At 46.8% G+C, this 25,047-nt stretch overlaps 1 protein-coding gene across 2 annotated transcripts in view; it reads right to left on the bottom strand.

The window, feature by feature from the left end:
* KIF7 (kinesin family member 7) overlaps positions 1-25,047 on the bottom strand; it is a 109,818-nt gene that overhangs the window by 42,684 nt on the left and 42,087 nt on the right. For both annotated transcript variants that reach the window (XM_069766211.1, XM_069766212.1), the window contains exons 8-11: positions 23,169-23,380; positions 17,990-18,114; positions 16,719-16,874; positions 7,258-7,460 (exon numbers count right to left, since the gene is read on the bottom strand). In XM_069766211.1, the coding sequence (XP_069622312.1) occupies positions 7,258-7,460; positions 16,719-16,874; positions 17,990-18,114; positions 23,169-23,380 (696 nt within the window). The remainder of the gene's footprint in view (positions 1-7,257; positions 7,461-16,718; positions 16,875-17,989; positions 18,115-23,168; positions 23,381-25,047) is intronic.

Genomic DNA, 25,047 nt, shown 5'->3' with positions numbered 1-25,047 from the left:
CTATCTATCATGTGAAATTATATATGAGAGAACAGCATGTTGATTATGAAAAAAAAAAACAAACAAGCACAAACTAATAACGGGGCGGGAGCTGTGTCCTCCAATGAATGGCTCAGAGAAAAGGATTTTACAGTGAGTACACAAAAATCCCTATTTCTCCTTCGCCTCATTGGGGGACACAGACCGTGGGACGTCCCAAAGCAGTCCCTGGCCAGGAACAACATCAGATTAGACCCTGTGTAACGCTACTTACAAGTGCACCACTGCGGCCTGCAGAGTCCGCCTGCCCAGACTCACGTCTGCGGAGGTCTGGGAATTATGGTGCTTCAAGAGTGCATGTGGGCTGGATGAACCCGCAAAGTTGACAGACGCGCGATGCTACCACCTGGTGTCTAGAACCCAAGAAACCTCGATTGATCTTATGGAGTGAAGATAGGCTGAAGTCTAACACGGAAGGACTTCTGGATGTGTAAAGAATCCACCAGACCAACATGGCCGAAGACACGGCTAAGCCCTTCCTGAAAAGACGCCAGGAAGCTCAAATGAGGTGTCCATGCTCTCGAAGGACGCCGTCCTCGACACGTACTTACTCAGGGCTCTCACATTGTCCAGGGAATGGGGCACCCATTCCATTTTGTGGACTGGAGCTGAAAGAGAAGAAGGAAGAACGATGCCCTCATAACAGTGGAAGTACGATACCCCTTTGGAAACAAGGGACGGGCTGAGGACAACCTTGCCTTGATGGAAATCAGGAAAAAAGATCTGAAAGAACAGAGCGGCCAGCTCCGAAGACTCGTCTGAATTGACCTGGACAACGCTGATGTCCAGGATCACTGGGGCCTTCCTGTTTCCCTAAAGACTCTTGGAACTAGTGGAAAAGGCGAGAAGGAGCTGGTATCGCAGAAGAACCAGAGCATGCACTACGATAGCTATTGGGTCTCGAAGCCGAATCATGAACTCGAGTACATTGGCGTTCAGGCTGGACGCCATCCGATCTACATCTGGAGTGCTTCAGTGAAGGCAGATATGTTGGGAGACTTCCGGATGAATTTCCCACTCACTTGAGGCGAGACCCTGGCGACTGAGGAGAAGCTGCCGCCCAGAGCTGTACTCCTGGAGTGAGTACTGCCGAGATCACCAGATGATAGATCTCAGCCCATCAGAGAGGGTGAGGTACGTAGGTCAAGGTGTCTGACCGCGGTACCTGCTAGATAGATGTATTGCACAGCCGTGATAATATCCAACTGAGTTTGGATGGGGAGACCTGCCAGAGAGCATTGGGTCTGCTGTAGGCGCAGAGGTATCGTTGGGATCCCCAGAAAAAAACTGATCGGGAGACTGGATTCCCGAAACAACCAGAGGCCTTGAGCTGGGACGCTCCGTAGTTACTAGCAACCATTGAACCAGAAGAAGGGATCTCCCCCGGATGAGAAAGACGCTCAAAGATTACCCTTTGGAAACCTGTTTGACCTGTAGAAAATAACAAGCGGAGCGAAGGGAACTGCCTCCATTGCCATTATTCTACCCAAGGATACTCATCGCAAATCGGATGGAATGAGGGCAGGTACGGACCGGGGCTGAAATTCAGCCCTGTCTTGAGGACCCGCGTCTTAATGACGTAGCAGAAGAGATAGCCCACGACCAGACAGGCCGTTCTGGCATTTGCCAGAATGGCCTGATGGCCATTCCGGCCTGGAATGAGGTGATGAGCGAGCAAGTGCGGGGGCTTCCTGTTGAAGGACCACGGCCTTGATTCAAGGGAGGAGTCCAACCCTCTGGAGGTGTCCAGAATAGTCCTTAAAAAGGATATCTGCTGGGCTGGAAACGAGGAAGACCTGTCTGAATCTATCCGCTAGCCAAGGTGAGGAAGGGTATCGTAAGGTACATATGTATATAGACGGGCTCAGCGCAATCCTGGAAGGCGAACACTTTGGGAGCAGTAGCAAAGCCGAAGTGCAAGGTCGTGACTTGTGAAGGTAAGCATCCAGAATGTCGATGGGTGCCAGAAAAAAAACCTCCAGCTTTTCCTATTGAAGTGATGGCCGAGTGGGGGAACTCCATCCAAAGGAGGATGACCTTTTCGAAGCTTGTTAGAAGTTAGAGTTCCAGGATCGGTCTTACCTTTCGGTCCTCTTTTTGGAACCAAGATCCCTTAGATCTAGGCTGTCCTGGACAACCCTTCCACTGTTGGTTGGATCTATAGGACCCTGCTATCCTTTGTGCCCACGTGGGGAACACTCCCAACTACCCACCTAATAAGCGACCACTCTGTAAGGGAGTGATGACAGAGGTTTTTGGGTTTTTTTAAACGCAGAGTATGCTTCCGTTCTCTGATCCATAAAGCTGAATGAAATGGGATTCGCTGCAGACAGCGCCGGGCAACTAGCCACATTCAAAGAGGCATGCTCCAGAAAGCCTCCCGCTCAAGAGATTTGAATGGCGCTGTACTGTCTCCGGAGGAGAGATAATTGATCTGAAATAAACCAAATATAGACTAAACACTCTCTTGAGTTGCTGCCGTCTTTGAACGTGCAGAGATAAAAAGGATGAACTCTCAATCAACCAACCTCTTAACAGGGAGGTGGAGAGGAATCGTCCGCCTCCTCGCATCATCCGCTAAATAGTGGCGATGCAGAGGGGAACTGCTCGGACGTCGAAAAGAAAAGTATCTGTACATCTACGGGGATCAAGTCCCCTGGAGGGCCGAGTTAACATCAGGCCCGGTGGTAGCAGAGTATACGTAGAGGGGACAACTCCATGTGCTCATTTGATGATGACATGAGGAGATCAGTGTCCTTTGAAGGACCCGTCGCCCAGAGTATACATGGAGGCGACACTCCATGTGCTCATTTGATGATGGTGTGAGGAGATCGGAATCCTTTGAAGAACCCGTCGCCGCGAGTATACGTAGAGGCGATACTCCATGTGCTCATTCGATGCTGGTGTGAGGAGATTGAAGGACCCGTCGCCCAGAGTATACATGGAGGTGACACTGCATGTGCGCATTTGATGCTGGTGTGAGGAGATCGGTGTCCTTTGAAGGACCCGTCGCCCTTAAAAAAAACAGTTAAACCAGGCATGGCATCTCATGACGCTTGAAGAAGAGTCTGTTTCAAGAGCAAGTCCATTTGCGATTATTCATAGTGTTAACCATTGCGCTACCATGGTGCTCGCCAGTGAGTCGCTTATCCGGACGCTCGCTGTCCAGAAAAATTGCAAATGCACTACTAAGGGTTTCCGTTTTTGAAGGACCCTGCGTGATCTAGAGGAAGACCTTGTCAAATTACAGAAATTGTGGCCTAAATGGGCGAATCGATCCTGTTCTGAGGCTCTGGTGAGTCCAGATCCAAGGCGATGTCTGATTCATAGGCGGAGTCTTGTTCCGTTTCTAGAATACGTGTGGCCCCAACTTACCTAAAGCTCCCATGTAGGGGAGGATCTATGTATATTGGTCTTGCGAGCACTTCAAACCAGGGGGTTCAATCTCTTGTCAGAGAAGCCATGGATTACGCCAGATGCGAAGCCCCTTGGGGGGAACTAGGTACTCTGGGAAGAACTGGGATCGGTGGCGGCAGAGGGCTCTTGTGCTCGTTTGAGATAAGTACTATGTTAAAGGCAGCCGGCTTCTGGCTGGTCATGACTTTAAGAGCAGAGAAAACTGGTCATGAGTCTCTTTAAACTAGGGAACCTTTAAGACCAGGGAATGCTGGTCATGTGTCTTTAAGGCCAGGGAAAACTGGACATGTACTTATAAGCCCAGCGACTATACATGCGCCTTTAAGACCAGGGACTGCGGTCATGTACCCTTAAGACCAGGAAATGCTTGACGAGTGCCTTATAGACCAGGGATTGGCCGTCACTTGCTGGTCATGCGCCTTTAAGACCAGAGAATGTAGGTCATAAGCATTAAACAAACAGGGAACGCTAGTCCCTTTATGCTGCCGGTACGTGTGGGGAAGGGGTGCGGAGGGAGGGATTACTGTCTCCTTACCCGGATTCTGAGTCCCCTTCTGGAATAGCGCTGTCTTCAGTGCTGAATACCGCCAATGCCTGCAGCAGCCACTTCCGGATGAGCTTGTGTCCGGAAATGGCAGGAGGAAGAAGATGGCCGCCGAGAATAGAGTTCTCGTCCTGAATGAGAGGCGCCTGAATAGGGAGCCTGAGCCTGAAGCGCGGCCTAGCAGGGGGCAGAGATCCAGGTTGTGGCCTACACAAACCAGAAGCCGGGGGCTACATTTTTTAAGCCAGCCCGCGCCGAACGAGGGAAAACGAGTAAAAAAGGCGCCGGTTGCGCAGAGCCCTCCAACCGCTCGAGCCCCGGCACTTACCCCAGTATGCAGCTTTGTTCAGCAGGTCAGAAAGTAGAAAGAGATCCTGTGCTGTTGCTGCTGTTTGGACGGTGCAAGGATAAGAAAAATCCTCAATCCATCGTCCCCTTAGAGGTGGAGAGAAACTGTCCGCCTCCTTGTACCATCCGCTTTTAATAGTGGTGGTGCAGTGGGGGCTGCTTGGACGCCACGCTGGAAAGTGCCTCTGAACAGCCGAGAGTAAAACCTGGTGGGCAGGGCTGAATGTCCGGCAATAGGCCTGGCTGCAGAAGAGGATACTGGAGGTGACACTCCAGTGCTCGTCTGATAAGGGAGGGGGGAGATCGGTGCCCTTGAAAGGGCCCGTCGCCCCTAGAATCAGCTCAGGCAGTGGCTTCCCACATCGCAGGAGAGGTTACGGAGAGGTAAAACTCCCGTGCTCGCCTGTTGTTGGTTCGGGGAGATCGGAACATGAAATAATCCGTCGTTCCAATCATCCATTGTAAAGGTAAAAAGAGTTTTTGGGGTCTGAATGGCAGACCAGTCTGCCTCCTACGGACACGAAGCAAGAACTGGTTAGCTGAGAGCCAGCAGGAGGAGCAAATTTTTTTTTTATCACTTAGTTTCAGCCTCCTAGTGGCAGCAGCATACACCCACGGTCTGTGTCCCCCAATGAGGCGAAGGAGAAAGATGGATACCACTGGAGCAGATGCTAAATAAAGTACGCAGGATCTCCATCTGCCTCATTATGGTGGAAGATTTTGTTGGAAGTTTTGTCAGAATCGCGTTTTTGTGGGATTCACACGGAAACCCATATGTACCGTATATACTCGAGTATAACCCAAAGAATTTCAGCCCTTTTTTTAGGCTGAAATTGCCCCTCTCGGCTTATACTCGAGTCATTCCAAGAGGTCGGCAGGGAAGGGGGGAGCGGCAGCTTTCTAATAATACTCACCTGCTCCTGCCCCGGTCCCTCGGTCTCCGGGCGCTGACAGCTTCTTCCTGTATTGAGCAGTCACATGGTACCGCTCATTACAGTAATGAATATGGACTCCCATAGGGGTGGAGCCGCATATTCATTACTGTAATGAGCGGTACCATGTGACTGCTCAATACAGGAAGAAGCTGCCGGGGAACAGACGTGCAGGGACCGCGCCAGGAGCAGGTGAGTATAACAGGGGCATATTCACCTGTCCCGCGTTCCACTGTCGGCGCCGCTCCGTCTTCTGCCCTTTGCAGTGACACTCAGGTCAGAGGGCGCGATGACGTGATTAGTGTGCGCCGCCCTCTGCCTGAACAGTCAGTGCAGAGGACAGGGAAGACACAGTGGCGCCCAGCGGTGGAATGGGAAAGGTGAGTATATCAAGTGCCGGGGGCCTGAGCGACAAGGGGTGAGTATGTGATTTTTCTTTTTTATTGCAGCAACAGTATATGGAGCAAATATCTCTATGGAGCATCTTATGGGGCCAAGTGCAGCGTTATATGGGGCAAATATTTCTATGGAGCATCTTATGGGGCCATGTGCAGCATTATATGGGGGCAAATATCTCTATGGAGCATCTTATGGGGCCATAATCAGCATTTGTGCAGAATTATACAGGGCAAATATCTCTATGGAGCATCTTATGGGGCCATAATTAGCATTTGTGCAGCATTATATGGGGCAAATGTCTCCATGATGGAGCATCTTATGGGGCCAGAATCAGCATTTGTGCAGCATTGTATGGGGCAAATATCTGTATGGAGCATCTTATGGGGCCATAATCACCATTTGTGCAGCATTATATGGGACAAATGTCTATGGAGCATCTTATGGGGTCATAATCAACATTTGTGCAGCATTATATGGGGTCCATCATAAACTGCATGGAGCATTATATGGGGCGTATTTTGTATGGAGCATTATATGGGGCCCATCATGAACTGTATGGAGCATTATATGGGTCTCCTGATTCAATGTGGATATTCAAAAACACAACCTACTGATGTCTCAATTAATTTTACTTTTATTGGTATCTTTTTATTTTTGACATTTACCGGTAGCTGCTGCATTTTCCGCCCTAGGCTAATACTCATGTCATTAAGTTTTTCTAGTTTTTTTTATGGCAAAATTTGGTGGGGTCGGCTTATACTCGAGTATATACGTTAAGTGCTCAGCGTACAACACAAGAATGTGATCCAGCTCTATACTGAAAGCGATCAAAAATTATTATGTATCCCAAAATGTTCCCAATAAAAACTCTAATTTATCATGCACAAAACCAACCTCTACTCAGGTCCGGCATCTGTCACTGGAAAAACTGAGTCTTTAGAAAAGTGACATGGCTCCCCCTCCACCACATAAAATCTAGTGAATTCTGCGCTCCCAAATCCAAATCCCTGCTGTTTTTGAACTCTATCTTTTGCATTATTGTACAGGGGAGACAGCACTTAACTTACGGGGTGCTTGTTACCAGAAGCACAAGCTGGGCACAATGTATGGGCACTACACTGGCATATTTCCAGCTCCCCATAAAAAAAGCCTAGCATGGATGTTACAAAATAGTCACTGCAGCCGGAGATGAATTCATTGAGATGTGCAGTTTCTACAATGGGGTAACTTTTGGGGTTTTCATCAAAGGTGTCAAACTGCATTCCTCGAGAGCCGCAAACAGGTCATGTTTTCAGGATTTCCTTGTATTGCACAGGTGATAATTTAATCACCTGCACAGAATGATTCCAGCACCTTGTGCAATGCAAAGGAAATCTTGAAAACATGCATGGTCTGAGGCCCTCGAGGAATGCAGTTTGACACCTTTGGTTTTCATGATCCCTTTGATTGTCAGTACCAGTGGGGGTCCCAGTTTTTAGACTCCCAGTGGTAATAAAATGAAGACTTGTCCTATCAATATCCCATCACTAAATATGAGAAAATCCCTTTACTGAATTAAAAACTATCAATGACACGTACCTGCACCTTGCTCTCAGCAGCTGCAATCTTTTTGCGACACTCTTGTAGTCTGCATTTTTCAACTGGATCTCGAGTCTCTTTGCCTTCAAGTTCTTGCAGTTGGCGCTGGTTCTCACTGACTTCTATTCGAGCTTGTTCTGCCTCAGTCTCCAGCTCGGATATCTTCATACAGTACTGCTTATTCATGGCCTGAGCTTCTCTTCCTGCCACAAGATAAACAGCCAAACCAACGTATAAAAGTTAAACATACAGTAATGGAACCAGGAGGAACGCAGGGGTTTATCCATTAACATAGTTAAATAATTAGTACGGTGAAAAAAAAAAAAAGACACGTCCATCAATTTCACAGAGGGAGAAAAGAAGATATAGGGAAAAGGCATGGATATAGGCTAACAGGGTGGTTGCTGTGTCCCCCAATGATTGGCTCGGAGAAAAGGATTTTACGGTGAGTACACAAAAATCCCTGTTTCTCCTACACCTCATTCGGGAACACAGGACCATGGGACGTCCTAAAGCAGTCCCTGGGTGGGAAACAATCAACTGTAATTGCACCTTGTACTTACAGGTTTCAGATGCGACACAGCCGGCGGCAAAATTTGTCTGCCGACGGTCTCATCTGCCGAGGCCTGAGAATGAAAATGGTAATGTTTTGTAAACATATGCAGACTGGACCAGGTCGCAGCTCTGCAAATTTGTGCTGCCGAAGCTTGGTTCCGGATGGCCCAAGATGCACCCACTGACCGTGTGGAATGAGCCTTAATCCCTGCTGGGACAGTATGACCTCTGACTCAGTAGGACTCCTGAATAGCTGAACGAATCCATTTGGCTATTGTCGCTTTGGAAGCAGGAAACCCCTTCCTTGACCCTTCCGGGAGCACAAACAGGGCATCTGACCTGCGGAAGGACGCCGTCTGCGAGGCGTATCTCTTGAGAGCCCTCACTAAATCAAGTGTGTGGAGGGCCTTCTCGATGCGATGTACTGGTGCCGGACAGAGAGACGGTAAGACAATCTCCTGATTGAGATGAAAGGATGAGACAACTTTTGGCAAAAAAGGACGGGGATGTTATCAAAACCACCTTATCCTGATGAAAATTCAGGAACGGGACTTGATAAGACAAAGCCGCCAGCTCTGAGACTCATCTAATGGACGTGACCGCAACCAGGAAGGCAACCTTCCATGAAAGAAAGGACAGAGAAACCTCCTGTAGAGGTTCAAAAGGAGCTTCTTGCAAGGCTCCGAGGACCAGATTAAGGTCCCATGGTTCCAACGGCATCTTATAGGGCGGCATCCTATGGGAGACTCCCCGAATGAACGTCTTCACTTGTAATCCGTTTGTAATCCTGAGTTGGAACAGAACGGACAGGGCTGAAATCTGCCCCTTGAGAGAACTAAGGGCGAGACCTAAGTCCAAACCCATTTGTAAAAATTCGAGGATAGAAGGAATGTAAAATTCAAGAGGAAAATGTCCCCGGTCGTTGCACCAGGAAAAGAAGGTTTTCCAAGTGCGATGATAAATGCGCATAGACGTAGGCTTTCTAGCGCTGATCATGGTAGAGATGACTTCCGGAGAGAAACCTGCCTGGGTTAGAACACAAGACTCAACGGCCATGCCGTCAAGCACAGGGTCTCAGAGTTCTGGTGGTAAATAGGGCCCTGCGATAGCAGGTCTGCGCGATTCGGTAATCGCCAGGGAACATCGGCGACTAGTTCAACTAGTTCCGCGTACCACGCTCGGCGCAGCCAATCTGGCGCAATCAGGATTAATGGTACTCCCTCCGCTCTGATCTTCTTGATGACCCTCAGCAGTAAGGGGAGCGGAGGAAATATGTACGGAAGCCGAAAATGATACCACGGGAGTACGAGTGCATCTGCCCCGATGGCTGCTGGATCGTGGAACCGAGCTATGAAGTCGGGAACCTTGGAATTTAGCCGTGAGGCCATCAGATCCACATCGGGAGTTCCGCAACGACAGCACATCTGGTGGAAGATCTCCGGATGGAGAGACCACTCCCCGGAGTCGAGGCCTTGACGACTGAGGAAATCTGCCTCCCAATTGTCCACTCCCGGGATGTGAACCGCAGAAATCATTGAGCGGTTTTGCTCAGCCCAATGGAGAAAGTAGCCTACCTCGTTCATGGCTGCCATGCTGCGGGTTCCCCCTTGTCGGTTGATGTATGCCACTGCAGTGGCATTGTCGAACTGAATCCTGATGGGATGACCCGCCAGGAAGGGATGGAATTGGAGAAGAGCTAACCTAACTGCCCGAATTTCTAAGATCTTGATCGGAAGACGAGATTCCTGAAGTGACCAGCGGCCTTGAGCAGTGTGATGTAAGAACACCGCTCCCCAGCCTAGAAGACTGGCATCTGTTGTCACAACTAGCCAATGTACTGGAAGAAAAGACTTCCCTTGATTCAGGGATGACTTTAATGTCTACCACCTGAGAAACTGTCTGACTCGCTGGGGAAGGAAGAATCGAAGGTCGAGGGAGAAGGGTTCCTGTCCCAAACAGCCAGGAGGGCATGCTGTAAGGGACGGAGGTGTAATTGGGCAAATGGAACCGCCTCCAAGGCTGCTACCATCCTGCCGAGGACTCATACTGAAGCGCAGAGATTGCGAGGTTGAGAGAGCTTCTGAGCTTCCTGCTGTAAGGCTGAGATCTTTTCCGGGAAAAGAAGCACCAACCCCTGGGACGAGTCCAGTATTTTTCCTAGAAAGGAAATTCGCTGAACTGGTAATGGGAAAGATTTTTTGAAGTTTATCTTCCAAACCAGGCGAGAAAGAGAATCTATTGTGATGTTCACGGCCACATTGCAGGAGCGGAAAGAGGGGCCTTTGATGAGGATATCGTCTAGATATGGTAGCACCACCACGCCTTGGGTGTGAAGGATGGCCACGGCGGCCGCCATGACCTTGGTAAATACCCTGGGAGCGGTGGCGAGGCTGAAAGGCAAAGCCAAGAATTGGAAGTGTTGTATCTGAACTGCGAAGCGAAAGGAACCTCTGGTGAGAAGGGAAAATTTGAATGTGGAGGTACGCGTCCTGGATGTCTATAGACGCCAGGAACTCGCTTTTTTCCATGGAGGTGATGACAGAACGAAGACAGAACAAAGCGATTCCATTCGGAACTGTCGTACCCTGACAAACTTGTTCAGCAATTTTAGGTCCAGTATGGGCCGTACTGTACCGTCCTTCTTTGGAAAAATGAACAGGTTTGAATAAAAACCTTGAAACCTTTCGCTTTGAGGGACCGGGATAACCTCGTCTTCTTTTAGAGAGCTTATGGCTTGAAAAAACTCTGATGCCTTTGCCCTGGGAGGCGAAGACAGGAAAAAACGATTTGGTGGAAGAGAGAAGAATTCTATCTTGTATCCGGAGGACACTAGGTCGAGGACCCATTTGTCGTGAACGACCGAGAGCCACGAGTCGGAGAAGGAAAGCAGGTGGCCGCCTACTTTGAGGGTGTCCTCGGGATACCACTGGGAGTCATTGTGTGGGAGATCTACCCTGTCTGGACCCCCTGGATCCTGACTGCCTATGCCTGCTTCTCCATGAAGGGGAAAGTTTGTAAGAGGTCTGGGGACCTCTACCCCTACGTTGTGCCCGGCCGGGTCCGGAAGATGTGGAAGTAGAGAACCAATTTGAGTTGGAACGGAAAAAAAAAAAAAAAATAATAATCGGGACCGAGCATGCTGTTGCTGGTTCCGAAAGGGCCGAAAGTTTCTGTTGTGAGAGAAATTTATTCTTCCCTCCAGTGGCGTCGGAAATTAATTGATCGAGTTTTTCGCCAAAAAGGCGACCACTCTGATATGGTAAAGAAGTCAATGACTTTTTGGAAGCAGAATCCGCACGCCAGTCCCTGAGCCATAAGGACCTCCGAATGGTGATGGCGTTTGCTGCTGCTTGAGAAGCGCAGTCAGCGGCATCCAGAGACGTGGTCATTAGAAAATCCCCAGCTTTGGCTATCTGGGGGGGGAAGATTAGTATCCAGAACAGCTGAAGACAAGACCTTAGCCCAATGGGTCATAGCCTTAGCCACCCACGTAGCAGTAAAAGATGGAAAGAGTGCGGCTGCTGGGGCTTCAAAAGCTGAACGAGCCATATTGTCGATCTGACGATCGGTGGGGTCTTTAATCGAGGCGCACTCCGAAGAGGATAAAATAGATTTAGTAGCTAGGCGCGATACTGGAGGATCTACCAGAGGAGACTGTGACCAATCTGGTCTTAGATCAGGAGCAAAGGGATATTTTGATTCCATGGGCTTTTGTCCTGTGAAGCGTTTATATGGATGGATCTTATGAGATTCAACAATTTCCTTAAATTCTGGATGATTGGTGAACACTCTGAGCCCTCTTGGTCCTCTTAAAGGACACAGCATGATCAGTTTTAGATAAAAGTTCCTCATCTAGCTTCAGGGCGTTGTTTACTGACTCAATGAGAGAGTCGAGTCTCCTGATCGTGTTGAAATTCCTGATTTAGGAATGTGTCAGAATCGTCCTCTGAGACAGGTTCAATACTAGCCCCAAGGGAGGGGAAGCGAGAAATGGAGCTCTCAGAACCCGATACCCGGTGATGGTCTGGGGACAAGGCATGAGTCCTTTTCCTGGAAGAGCGAGAGCTCCTTGGTAAGGTACGACCCCTAGTGTACAAGGGGTTCTTATCATCGGAAGAGTTATCCGTAAAGGTGCCCTGGTTAGAGGAAGGGTCTCGGAACGAGTCTAACGCTTTGGCCAGGGACGCCATAGACCGGGTAAGGGAGATAGCCCACTCATGGGGACTAGGCTCACTGGGTTCGGTATCAGTAACAGGTGGTTCCTGAGCAGTCACCGTTTCACAAGCTGAGCATAACGCAGTATTGTGACCCCGGGTAAGAGTTACCTTACAAGCAGCAAAAAACACAGTGTGGGTTTTCCCAGACTTTTTGTTAGGCTTTGATTGAGACATAGTGTAGCCTTGAGGAGAGCGCTTACTAGCAGGGGAAGGGTTAAGCTATGCTTCTGCAGATTACCCAGGTCCTGTGTCTTGAGTCATCGGGGGAGGTCGGCAATGTGTCCACAGAAATCACTAATCCCTGAAGCTGTGATTCAAAACGCTGGAGCAGCGCTGCAGCATCAGCCCTGTGGGTGTCCAAAGATGGCCGCCGAGATCAGGAACAGAAGGCGCTTCTCGCAGAACGAGAAGCGCCAGAGAGAGTGGGCGGCGGTAAACGCCGGTGGGCGGAGCCAACGTTGCGGCCTGGACGAGAGAGAAGCCAGGGGGCTAAATTTTAAGCTTGCGGTTGCGGCCTGCAGCACCGCGGCCGCTATATATGCCGACAGACATGACCCACGCACCCGGGCTTTAAGGTATATGCGGACCTCCCTTATCCCAGGGACCAGGAACCCCCAGTGCCTCGGCCACGCAGGTGTACTCACGGTAGATGCGGTGGGCCGGTGCTCAATCCACCGTCGCGATAGTCAGGGAGGGGGTGGAGAGCTTCTGCTGCCTTTCATCATCCGCTATAACAGTGGTGAAACAGTCTGAAAGCAGACCCAAGTGCCTCCTACAGACACTAAGCAAGAACTGGTTCATTTGGAGCCAGCAGAAGGGTGTATACTGCAGGGGAGGAGCTATTCTTTCTGTATTACTTAGTGTCCTCCTAGTGGCAGCAGCATAACACCCATGGTCCTGCGTCCCCCAAAGAGGCGTAAGAAAAAGAGGATTTAGGACCAGGCTGTGGTCTCAGGGGTCAACGCGAGAACTATAGGTAGCTGGCCCTTGAGGGAGCTGGGAGAGAGCCCAGATTCGAGACCTGACTGAAGAAAGGCCAGAAGGGATGGAAAAGGATATGGGAACTGCATGCTCAGCTTTGCACCAGCTAAACAAGGCCTTCCGAGTGTGGTGGTAGATGCAAGAGGAAGAAGAATTGCTCACTCTGATCATAGTATGGATGACCTTGTCATAGAAACCTGTATTCTTCATGACTGTGGCTTCAACAGCCATGCGGTTAAATTGAGAGTGAGTATTTTGGTGGAAGAGGGGACCCTGGGAAAGGAAGTCTGGACGACCCGGGAGTCTCCAAGGGATGTCTGCGATGAGACTGACCACTTCTCGTACCAATCTCTCCTGGACCAGTCGGGAGCCACAAGAATGACTGGTACTCCATACGCCTTGATCTTCTTGAAGAGTCTGGGAATCAGCAGTAGAGGTGGAAAGATATATAGCAGCCGGAAATGCAACTAATGGAGAACCAGAGAGTCAGAGGCAATCATGAGGGGGGGTCGAGAGACCTGGACACCATCAGGTTGATGTCGGGTGTGCCCCACCTTAGACAGATTTGCTTAAAAACCAATGGGTTCAGGGACCACTCTCCTGAGGAGAGACCCTGGCAATTTAGGATGTCAGCTGCCCAATTGTCCACTCCCGAGGTTTCCAGTGGCCTTGGACCGTGAACTGGTGAAATACTACTCCTCAGCTAGCCAACCTGGCTGGCATCCGTTGCCATGATCTGTCAGAGTATTGGGAGAACAGAACTCTCATGCGAACAAGGGGAGATAGAAGCCAACAACATGTGGAGGGAGAAAGATAGGGCTATCTAAAGAGGAGGTCTTCTTGCCCCAGAGATAAGAATGTGTGCTGCAGATGGCGAGTGTGAAAATGGGCAAAAGGAAAAGCCTCCATTGCGTCTATCTTAGAAACAAAAACTCAGGTCCGGAGACCATACTCATAGATTGGTCTTGTCACAAATTGACAAAACTAAATGGAATGTTACTAAGAGATACTTCCTATTATATAGAGAACCACAAGAAAAACGAAGTACATTATCTCATATAATCCGTAAAATTGTCAGTTTATTTCAAAAATTAAAAATGAACAAAGTATAATATTGCGTCTATCTTGCCCAGCATGCTCATGTAGTTTCAATCTGGATGGGGAGATGAGTGTCAGAGTATGAATCCCGAGAAAGGGAGACCTTTTCGTCAATATGAAAGACTATGGAAGCAAGCCTAGGAAGACTAAGAGTTGGGATGGGATCAAAGATGACTTCGCCATGTCGATGAGCCAGCCCAGGCGAGACAGCGTGTCAAGTGAAGATTCTTGCATCAATCCCAGTAGGACTAGGCTTTGATCAGGAGGTCATCCAGGTTGGGGGATAGCCAGATTCCCCTGGGGCGAAGGAGGGCCATGACCTTTGTGAAGACCATGGGGCAGAGGAAAGCCCGAAGGGGCGTGCAGTGAATTGAAAGCGAGAATCCTGGACAGCAAAGCGAAGAGACCTCTGATGAGATTTGCAGATTCAGATATGAAGGAAAGCGTCCTGAATGTCCACAGAACTGAGGAACTCTGACTGTTCCATAAAGAATCACCAAAAAGGAGGGACTTCATCCTGAAGTGGCAAAGTCGCATTTTCTTGTTTAGGATCTTGAGGTCCAGGATGGGGTGGACAGAACTATCCTTTTCTGGGACCACAAAGAGATTTGAGTAGAAACCTGAAAAATGCTTCTGAGGAGGAACGGAAAAGATGACCCCAGACTGACATAGGGAGGTGATTGCTTGAAAGAACTAGGGAACAAGCAAGGGATCCTTTGGGGGTCAGGACTTGAAAAAATGGTAGCGGAGGAAAGATGAAAAATCTATTTTGTAACTGGAAAAGACCTGTCTGACACAGGCGTCACTCAATGGAAGGAGATGGCTGCCCAGCCTTGGGGGTTCCCAGATGGGAGCAACCAGTCATGCGGAAGGTAATTGTTTTACCTGGCTAAAGGTACCGTCACATTTAGCGACGCTCCAGCAATATAGACAACGATCCGACCTAAACTAGATCGCGTGAGCGTCGCTGTTAGGTCGCTGTAGAGATGTCAAACACAGCAACTCTAGAAAGATGCAGGAGCGATCCAGTGACGTACTTATCGTTCTCGCTGGTTGTTAGCTCTGTGAAAAAACATTGCAGGAATCGTTGCTTTTGCTGTCAAACATGACGAATCACGCCGACCTGACGACCAAATAAAGTTCTGGACTTTCAGATACGACCAGCGATGTCACAGCAGGATCCTGATCGCTGCTGCGTGTCAAACACAACGAGATCGCTATCCAGGACGCTGCAACGTCACGGATCGTTGTCGTTCTCGTTGTATAGTTGCTCAGTGTGAAGGTACCTTTAGGAGGGCTTGCTCTGACAACTACATGGTCGCCAGGAAGGAGCTGGCTTGAAGGAGGGTCTTCTTCTGCTGTTTAAGGGAATGGGCCCGGTGGTTGGATAACCTAGAGGACGAAAATTGATGAAAGGCGAGAAAACGCAAAGTGCGTTTTCTGGCTGGGGGGATGCTTGGGTCGTGGTTGGACAAAAGAGGCACTCTTCCCTCCCGTTGCATCAGAGATGATCTGATCCAGTCTTGATCTGAACAGACGACTCTGAAAGGACAGACTGGTGAAGGAATTTTTGGAATCAGCTTCTGCATTCCAAGCCAAAGAACTCGGGCGAAGAGTCATAATGTTGCTGGAAGCAACAGCTGAGCAACCTGCAGCTTCGAGAGACGTTGTGAGGAGATATTTACCCAGGTGAGCAATTTGATCAGCGAGATCAGCTAGTTCGTTGGATTGGGGCTCCTGAAAGGATACCTTGATGAAGGAGTTTGGCCCAGACGTAAACCGATTTGGACATTTGGCCAGCAATCCTATTAAAAGGATCCTTGAGGGGGTCGCCGTCCAAAAGAGGGAGGATCGTGTTGGAAAACAACCCAGAATCCAGGGGGTCTGAAACTGGAGATTCAGCCCAAAGTTTGAGCATGTCAGGGGGGGAGGCATACAGGATATCAATACATCTCCTTCTCTGGAAACGTTTATCTGGATGCCCCCACCCTTGGGAAAAAAATCTGTAATTCCCTATTGTTTGAAAACACCCGAACCAAAACAATGGTGGGGACAGGAGTGGATTCAGGGAGAGTGAATATCAATGTGATTACTGTGTTCAAGATGTGCAGCCCTATAGAATAAAAAAAAGTTTTTCCAGACAACCCCCTTTAAAGAACTTGGACAATAAGTTGCATACCAAAAGCTTTTGTAAAATCTTAGCTCCTTGTTTGAAAGGAAGGCAACACCCCAGTCATTGTGAACAGACATTAAAAGTTATTAATTCATGCTACACCCACGATAATTAAATTTTTCTTTACTGCTGGCCATATAATAATGAGTGCTCCCAAATGTGTAACTTATGGTTAAAAAAAAACCAACAGCAACAAAGGTTCAGCACGGCAGCTTGTACAACAGACAAAACCTAGCAGACCTGTCCATAAATTGAAGACAGTACTTTTTTGATTGAAATCTGCAAGTTATACATGAAAAATTGTATGAAAACATGCATTTTAAGGCATATGGGAAACCAACATCTCAACACTAGAGGGACACGCTGTTCTTGAGGCCTGAAGAAGTGAATTTAATAAGTGTTTATCTCATGTGGGATCAAAGCAACCCAAGTCTCACCAGTCTTAACCAGCTCTTTAATAAGCTCTTCTTTCATGCGGATGTTGATAGCTAGCTCCCGGATCTTCTGCTGGGCCTGACGCAGTCTCCATTTGGAGTCTTTTCCTGGACTAGGACTGTCTCTTGGTACATAATGTTCTCTCTTCTTACACGGAGCTGTAAATAACAGAAAAGGCATGAACCAAATAAAAATCGATTCAGTTTTAATTATCTTTATGTCAGCAAAGAAATAAGATTAGGCTGCTTTTAATAGTAGATTCTTAATACGTCCACATGTGTGACGTAATAGTCAAAACTCATGGGATCTATTTTATGTCAGCAAATGATATGTCCATATCTACTATATGACGTTAATGGCCATCACCTACGCAGGCAACAATAAAACTAAAGGAAACGATAAATTTAACTAAACTACTGAAATAAAAATATGGTCAGCAGGCCCAGGGTCAGTGACAACCAAGAAATAATTGTGCAGATAGTCGTGAGTGCTTGTCCACCACGGTAATTTACGCATCAGACCTCATACACTGCCATTTTTCAATCACAGCTTGTCCACATATATGACTATGTAATCGCTGAAGGTTTTAGAATAGACGTAGCTCCATGACACTTTGTAAATGTGCTGCCCAAGATTTTACAATCCACTCTGCATGGATTTAAGTGTGTTTTATTACAAACCCATGCCCATATAATGAGAAGGTACATTGGGATGCGAACAGGAACCTTTTATTTGCCAGAGTATTGGCCCCTTCTTGATTTTTGATGTACATGTACGTCAAAAGTCATGTCTCTGTCTTTGATGCAGGCTCGAATGCCAAGACTGCATCTGTCCCGGCAGATGATGGGTAATTCAATCGGCCATTATATTCCTTTAACAGCTGTGGGAGGAGTGGAGCTGTTAACCTGTTAAATGCTGCTGTCAATCTCAGACAGTGGAAATTAACACGCGCTGGCAGGGAGTGCATCATTTCATTTGCCAGATCATTTTTACCATAGAGTGAACATAAAATAATAAAAAAAAAACAAATTTTTTTTGCAATTTCAATGGATTTGGAACTTATTTCCAGTTTTCCAGTGTATCACATGATAAAATGAAAAGTACAACTTGTCCTGCAAAAAACAAGCCCTCATACGGCAACGGGAAGGAAAAATATAAAGTTATGGCTCATGGAGGAAAAACAAACACAAAAAATAGAACATTGCCCAGGTGTGAAAGGGTTGGTGAGACACAGTGGGAAATTTCTAAGTGGATGTAATAAAACTGCACTTACATCCAGGTGAGTTTCTATCAAGCAATATTTCGTCCTCATCCTCACTGTCTTGAATAGATGAAGGACGCCTCTGGTTATGAGATGTCACAAAGCTTTTCACATCTACTTTGGATAGCTTTTTAGATCTAACGTGAGAAAGAGTAATACATTATATCTATATACACACACACACACATTTTGTTCACATTGCACCTACAAATTTAAAGGGAAGGTGCCATCAAAACATTTTTTTTCCAGCAATTGAACAATGTAAGGTATTAATGTTTTAATTTTGTTACAAAATTGTTTTTAATTAAGTAAAATCGGAAAAATAATTTTAAAAGGTTTGGTATTTCCATCTGTAAACACTAGGGGGAGCAGCTACCGAAATTTGCCATGACAACCTAGCGTACAACTAGCTCACATTAGAAGATAAGAAGGGGTGAGGTTTAGGGTCACAGTGAGGAGCCATTTTGTTGATGACTGCCAGTGGTACTGACAAGTAAAGTGTCACCGAGGATGACGGGCAGCACTAATTATGTTAGTTGGTGCTGCTCGCTGTATCATAAGTTGGGGTTAGATAAGTGAAGTATATCACAATCGCTGTGATTATTCGCAGCATGTGATACACTACACATATCTAAAGATACAGAGCTCAGTGTAGTGTACTGCATGATAGGATTAGATATAGCGGTCTGGGGTGTCTCACACATGATGGGATTAGATATTTCATTTTATACTGTATTTCTTACGTGAAGCTGCGATCATCAGATCTCTTCTATTATATATAGTAAAATACACCTGGACGCTCACACACACATGCACGCTCACACACACGGGAAAATACACATGCACGCTCACATACAGGAAAATACACATGCACGCTCATACACACATGGGAAAATACACATGCACTCACAGACACGGGAAAATACACATGCACTCACACACACATGGGAAAATACACATGCACGCTCACACGCAGGAAAATACACACGCACGCGCACATACAGGAAAATACACATGCACGCTCACACACACACGGGAAAATACACATGCACGCTCACACACACACAGGAAAATACACATGCACACACACGGGAAAATACACATGCACGCTCATACCCACATGGGAAAATACACATGCACTCACACATACACGGGAAAATACACATGCACGCTCACACACACAGGAAAATGCACATGCACGCTCACACACACGGGAAAATACACATGCACGCCCACAGGAAAATACACATGCATGCTCACACCAACGGTAAAATACACATGCACGCTCACACACACAGGAAAATACACATGCACGCTCACACACAGGAAAATACACATGCACCCTCACACAGGAAAATACACAGGCACGCTCAAACACAGGAAAATACACATGCATGCTCACACACATGCACACTCACACATGGGAAAATACACATGCACGCTCACACATGGGAAAATACACATGCACGCTCACACACATGCACGCTCACACATGGGAAAATACACATGCACGCTCACACATGGGAAAATACACATGCACGCTCATACACGGGAAAATACACATGCACGATCACACATGGAAAAAAAAAAAAAAGATATGTAGAGACTTTTGTTAGTGAGGTGAATCACATTCCTGTCATTCCCTGTTTTAGTCTCTGTCCTGTCAGCTACCATTTCCCTGCTCCGGCTGTAATCCCTGCTCTCCTGTACTCCAGGTGTCAACTCCCTCACTGTCTCCCCGTCACATTTTTTCCATTATTACCCAGTATTTTATGTCTGCTGGCTGTGAATGCAGCTTACTGGAGTTTGCTGGGACTGTGTGCGAGTGGGGGAGGCTGAGACAGGTAACAGAGCAGGAGGAGGACAGAGCAGGAGAGCGGAGCAGCATGTGAGAAGGATGTCTGCTCAAGATGCGCAGCGCCTGAAATAACAGGACAGAGGAGCATGTAGGTAAGTCACCTGCACTCACTGCTCCGGCTCCAGTGAGCGCTTCTTGCCTCTACTGTCCAACTTCTCCGGCGTCTACAGATTGTCCTCCTCACAATACAGGACTTGTTATGCCGGAAGTGAACAATACAGCTTCCGGCATCACAGGGCCTGTGATAGAGTGTAAGCGGAGCTCAGCGGATAGCATTGGGCTATAATAAAATACCTACAGATATTAATTGTGCAGCCACCCTTACAGACCTGAAAGGTAAAATGGCAGCCTCTAGTGGTTACAATAAAACATTATTAAATAAAACCATAAATCCTATTTAGTGCAACATTTGCTAAAACATCATGTTTTGCAACATTTTTATTTTGCAAATAATTTAAAAAATGTAGCACCTGCCCTTTAAATGTATGTTATGTGATACATCAACACAAAGTAGCAAGTATTTAGAAATGTTAAGGACATGATACACGGTTTTCTAATTATTTTAAAAATTGTCATATGCATTTGTATTCAGCCCTGAGTCAATATTTTGCAGGATCACCTTTTGCTGCAATTACTGATCCAAATCTTTTCAGGTACCGTATTTTTCCGACTAAGACGCACTCCCCCCCTCCCCCAATAAAAAGGGGGAAAATGGGGGGTGCGTCTTATAGTTGGAATACAGGCTTACCGGCAGTGGTGTGGCTGCGGCAGAGGTGCGGGGATGAGGAGGCGCAGTGAGCAGTATGGCGTAAGCGGGGTCCCTTCCACAGGTGAGGTGACGCAGCAGCCTGGTAAGCAGCAGAGCTGGGTGAATCGTGGCGTTATCGGTGGTGGCGGCCATCTTCCTGAGGCCGCGCGTGCGCAGATGGAGTGCTCCGCTTCCCAGGGCTTCAGGAAAATGGCTGCGGGAGGCCGCGCGTGCGCAGATGGAGATCGCGGTGGCCATTTTCCTGAAGCTGAGTTCACAGATTTAGATCTCGGCTTCAGGAAAATGGCCACCGCGATCTCTATCTGCGCACGTGCGGCCATTTTCCTGAAGCCCCGGGAAGCAGAGCACTCCATCTGTGCACGTGCGGCCTCAGGAAGATGGCCGCCGCCACTGAGAAACCAGTAATTAACCCGGCTCTGCTGCTCACATTGGATACCGGGCCCCTGCGTCACCTCACCTGTGGAAGGGTCCCTGCTCACGCCATACAGCTCATTATCCCCGCACCTCTGACGTCGCCACACCACTGCTGCAACCCCCTATGAACACCAGGCTGTGGCGTCGCCCTTCCTGCTTAGGTGCACGCCGTACCGCATCACCCCTCCTCTGCCGACACCATGCCTCCTGTGACCCTGCTGTGCCACCGCCAGCCCTCAGGTAAGCTACTGTAAATTTGGACAATAAGATGGAGCCCCATCTTATAAAAAAATCTTTTTTTTTGCAATTTTCACCACAAATTTGGGGTGCGTCTTATGGTCCGGTGCGTCTTATAGTCCGAAAAATACGGTATGTCTTTTCCAGCTTGGCACATCTAGAAACCAAGTTTTTTGCCCATTTTTCTTTGCAAATTAGCTCTAGCTCAGTGAGATTGGATGGAGGTATCTGAAAAGCAACTTTCAAGATTTGCCACAGGTCCTTAATGAGATTTAGGTCTGGACTGTGACTTGGGCCATTCAAAACACATGAAAATTCTTCCATTCTATTGAAGATCTGGCAGGATGTTTTGGGTCGTTGCCCTGATGGAAGGTGAACCTACGCCCCAGTCTCAGGTCTTTTTCAGTCACTAACATGTTTTCTTCCAGGATTGCCTTGTATTTTTTAGCTCCATCTATCTTCCTATCAACTCTCACCAACTTCCTTGTCCCTGTTGAAGATCAGCATCCCCACAGCATGATGCTGCCACCACCATGTTTGTCAGTGGGGATGGTGTTTTAGAGTGATGTACGGTGTTAGTTTGCATTTAGCCCAAAAGGTCTACTTTGGTCTCATCTGACCACAGCACTTTCTTCCACAGGCTAGTTGTGTTCCTTACATGGCTTCTTGCAAACTGGACTTCTTATTGCTTACTTTCAAAAAATGGCTTTCTTCCTATCCCTCTTCTAGAAAGTTCAGATTTGTAAAGTATACGTCTAATAGTTGTCCTGTGTGACCAGTAGAAGCGCCACTGCAGCGCAAAATGGCTGTCGTCTATTCCACTCCTGCTCCCATCCTCCCGATTCCGATGTTTTAAAGTATTGGAATAAAGAAGTTTTTTTAACCGCTGAGTGCCATCCGTTACTTTCAATTTTTGTATCCATTGTGGCTATTTCTTTGGAGTGGCACCCCGACTTACGGAGCACTTACTGGTTACTGCTGTATATATGATTGCAGCATCAGTTCATGCAGTTATCTGTGCACTGAGTGGGCTTCCCCGCTGTGCGGATTAACACTTTGTTGGAGCTACTGTGGACAGATTCTTCTACCTGACCTGTGGCCCTCTGCAGCTCCACCTGTGTGACCATGGGCCTCTTGGTTGCTTTTCTAATTGGAGTTGTTCTTGCTTGGAATTGTCAGTTTAGGTGGACGGCCATGTCTTGGAATGTTTGCGCTGTGATGTTCAGAGCTTGAGCTTTTTTTTTTTTTTTACTAACCTAACACTACTTTAGTCTTCTCCACAACTTTATCCCTGACCTGTCTGGTGTGTTCCTTGGTTTTCATGATTTCATGATGCTATTTGGTCCCTAATGTTCTCAAACCAACCTCTGAAGCCCTCACAGGACAGTTATACTGAGAATAAATTACACATAGGTGGACTTAATTTACTAATTAAGTGACTTCTGGAAGCAATTGGTCACTCAGGAATTTATTTAGGGGTATCAGTCTACAAGTGACTGAACACAAATGCACATAGTAATTTACAATTTTATATTTTTTTAATAATTCGATAACTGATCATTTTTGAATAGCTGAACATCCTTCATAATATATTATTATACAAAAATACATCAGTTTACAAAAGTGTAATTACAAATATAAATAAATCACCCTTGTCATTTGATCACAATTTGTAAAAGCTTTGTATAGTTTTTCGTTTACATTTAGCTGTCTTCATTAGTTTTCCAAGAATTCCTATTGATATCTCATCCGCCAGAACCCTCCCTTATCCTCCTGAAGATCAAATGAATATACCTAAATAAATCCAGTTATTTATAACCATGTTTGTTTATAGTAAAATATATTTTGACAAAGATCAAAAAAAGTATATAAAAAACCCCAAATAACTGGAAAAATGTAAAGTAAATGGCTACCTGTTGTGAGGAAGAGACTTGGTAGATTCCCTTTCAGATTCTTCATTTTCTTTGGTCTCTTCTCCTTCTGAGTGTCCCGACAGATCAGAGTCCTCACTGAAGTGCCTGTACAGCACAGTGTCCGCCTCCTCCATGCTGGACACGAGCTTCTGGGTTCCACTCTGAAAATTCCTTGTAAGCTCTTTAGACAAAGAAGCAACACTTTCGGAAATCTGAAATAACAATGAAGAGCCAGACACTAAAATGAATGACATGTTAAATAAAACCTGTAAAACCATGTGAAAACGATGTATGATATAAGGGATAATCACTATAATTTAACGTAGCATCATTTGTTTATTAATTATATAAACAAAATATTCTGAAAATAGTTCACTATGACAAATTACGGTTATATAGATAGAGAGAGAGAATATGAAGAGAGAGAGAGAGAGAGAGATGAGGTTGGAAACTGACTGCATTTCCTAGACTGTTTGCATCCGTGTGAACTGTGGTTATATAGATAGAGAGAGAGAATATGAAGAGAGAGAGAGAGAGAGATGTGGTTGGAAACTGACTGCATTTCCTAGACTGTTTGCATCCGTGTGAACTGTGGTTATATAGATAGAGAGAGAGAATATGAAGAGAGAGAGAGAGATGTGGTTGGAAACTGACTGCATTTCCTAGACTGTTTGCATCCGTGTGAACTGTGGTTATATAGATAGAGAGAGAGAATATGAAGAGAGAGAGAGATGTGGTTGGAAACTGACTGCATTTCCTATACTGTTTGCATCCGTGTGAACTGTACGACTGAACTTCCTGCTGGAAGAAGCCACCGCCGTAGTCCGGTTCTTAACACCGAAAATAGCGGTGACCCCAGGACGTGGGAGGGGTCCACTTCCAGAGGTGATAACAGGTTGCTAGCCAAGCATGAGTAGTACAATGTCAGGCTGCCTGATGTATTCTCGATGCCGCTGCTTTCCTGGTACCCAACCCTTCTGTCGCCACCGTTGATTTCCTGATGCCCAACCCAAATGTCACCACTGATTTCCTGGTGCCCAAACCTTCTGTAGCCACCGCTGATTTCCTGGTGCTTGGACTGTCACAGTCTCAGCTTCGCTACAGCCTCATTCAGAAGTCTGCTTATCATTGTCCATTTATGAACTGTGATGCACAGAATATCCAGGAGTCTACTGACCCATAGTAGACCACCCCATACATACTGTAGGCTGTCAAGTTCAGGTCAGGAGGCCCACGGCCAGTCTGTGTATCACTTCTGGAATTCTGGTGGTGCACAAGTAGGATAATCAAATCCGTCAGCATTGAGTCTGTGTATCACGGTCCATAAACGGACCACAAGACGCAGACATCTGAATGAGCGAGATGACTTTGAAGTCGAATGCACAGAGCATGGAGTATAGTCATCCCATAAGCAGCAGATACACTGACAACATAGAGCTAAGTAAAAAATGTAATTTTTCCCTTTTTGAGCTTTCATTTTTATCTCCCCATCTTTCTAGAGTCATAACTTTTTTATTTTTTAGGAGACAACTGTATGAGGGCTTGTTTTTGTTCAAGACGAGTTGTAGTTTTAAATGACGCCATTCACATTATTATGTAATATACTGAAAAATAGAAAAAACCTTCTAAGTGTAGTAAATTGTAAAGAAAAAGCAACATCACCCTTAATATTTTGGGGTTTGTACTTAGAGTATTCACTATCTGATATAAATAACCTGGCAGTATTATTCTTCAGGTCATTAGGAGTAAGTAATCCCATGCCTCAGAGGCCTTCAGGCCCGCTTTTATACACACAAACTTTGCACTTTAGTTTCTCTCTCTGCATTTGGCTTTTTCCAGCCTTTGTTATTTAGACAGAACAAGTGTTGTATAACGATTT

The sequence above is a fragment of the Ranitomeya imitator genome, chromosome 4, assembly GCF_032444005.1.
Source record: "Ranitomeya imitator isolate aRanImi1 chromosome 4, aRanImi1.pri, whole genome shotgun sequence".
In the NCBI taxonomy this organism is placed as follows: Eukaryota; Metazoa; Chordata; class Amphibia; order Anura; family Dendrobatidae; genus Ranitomeya; species Ranitomeya imitator.
Note: the sequence above shows the minus strand (reverse complement) of the source record. Positions and strands in the feature narration are given on the sequence as shown.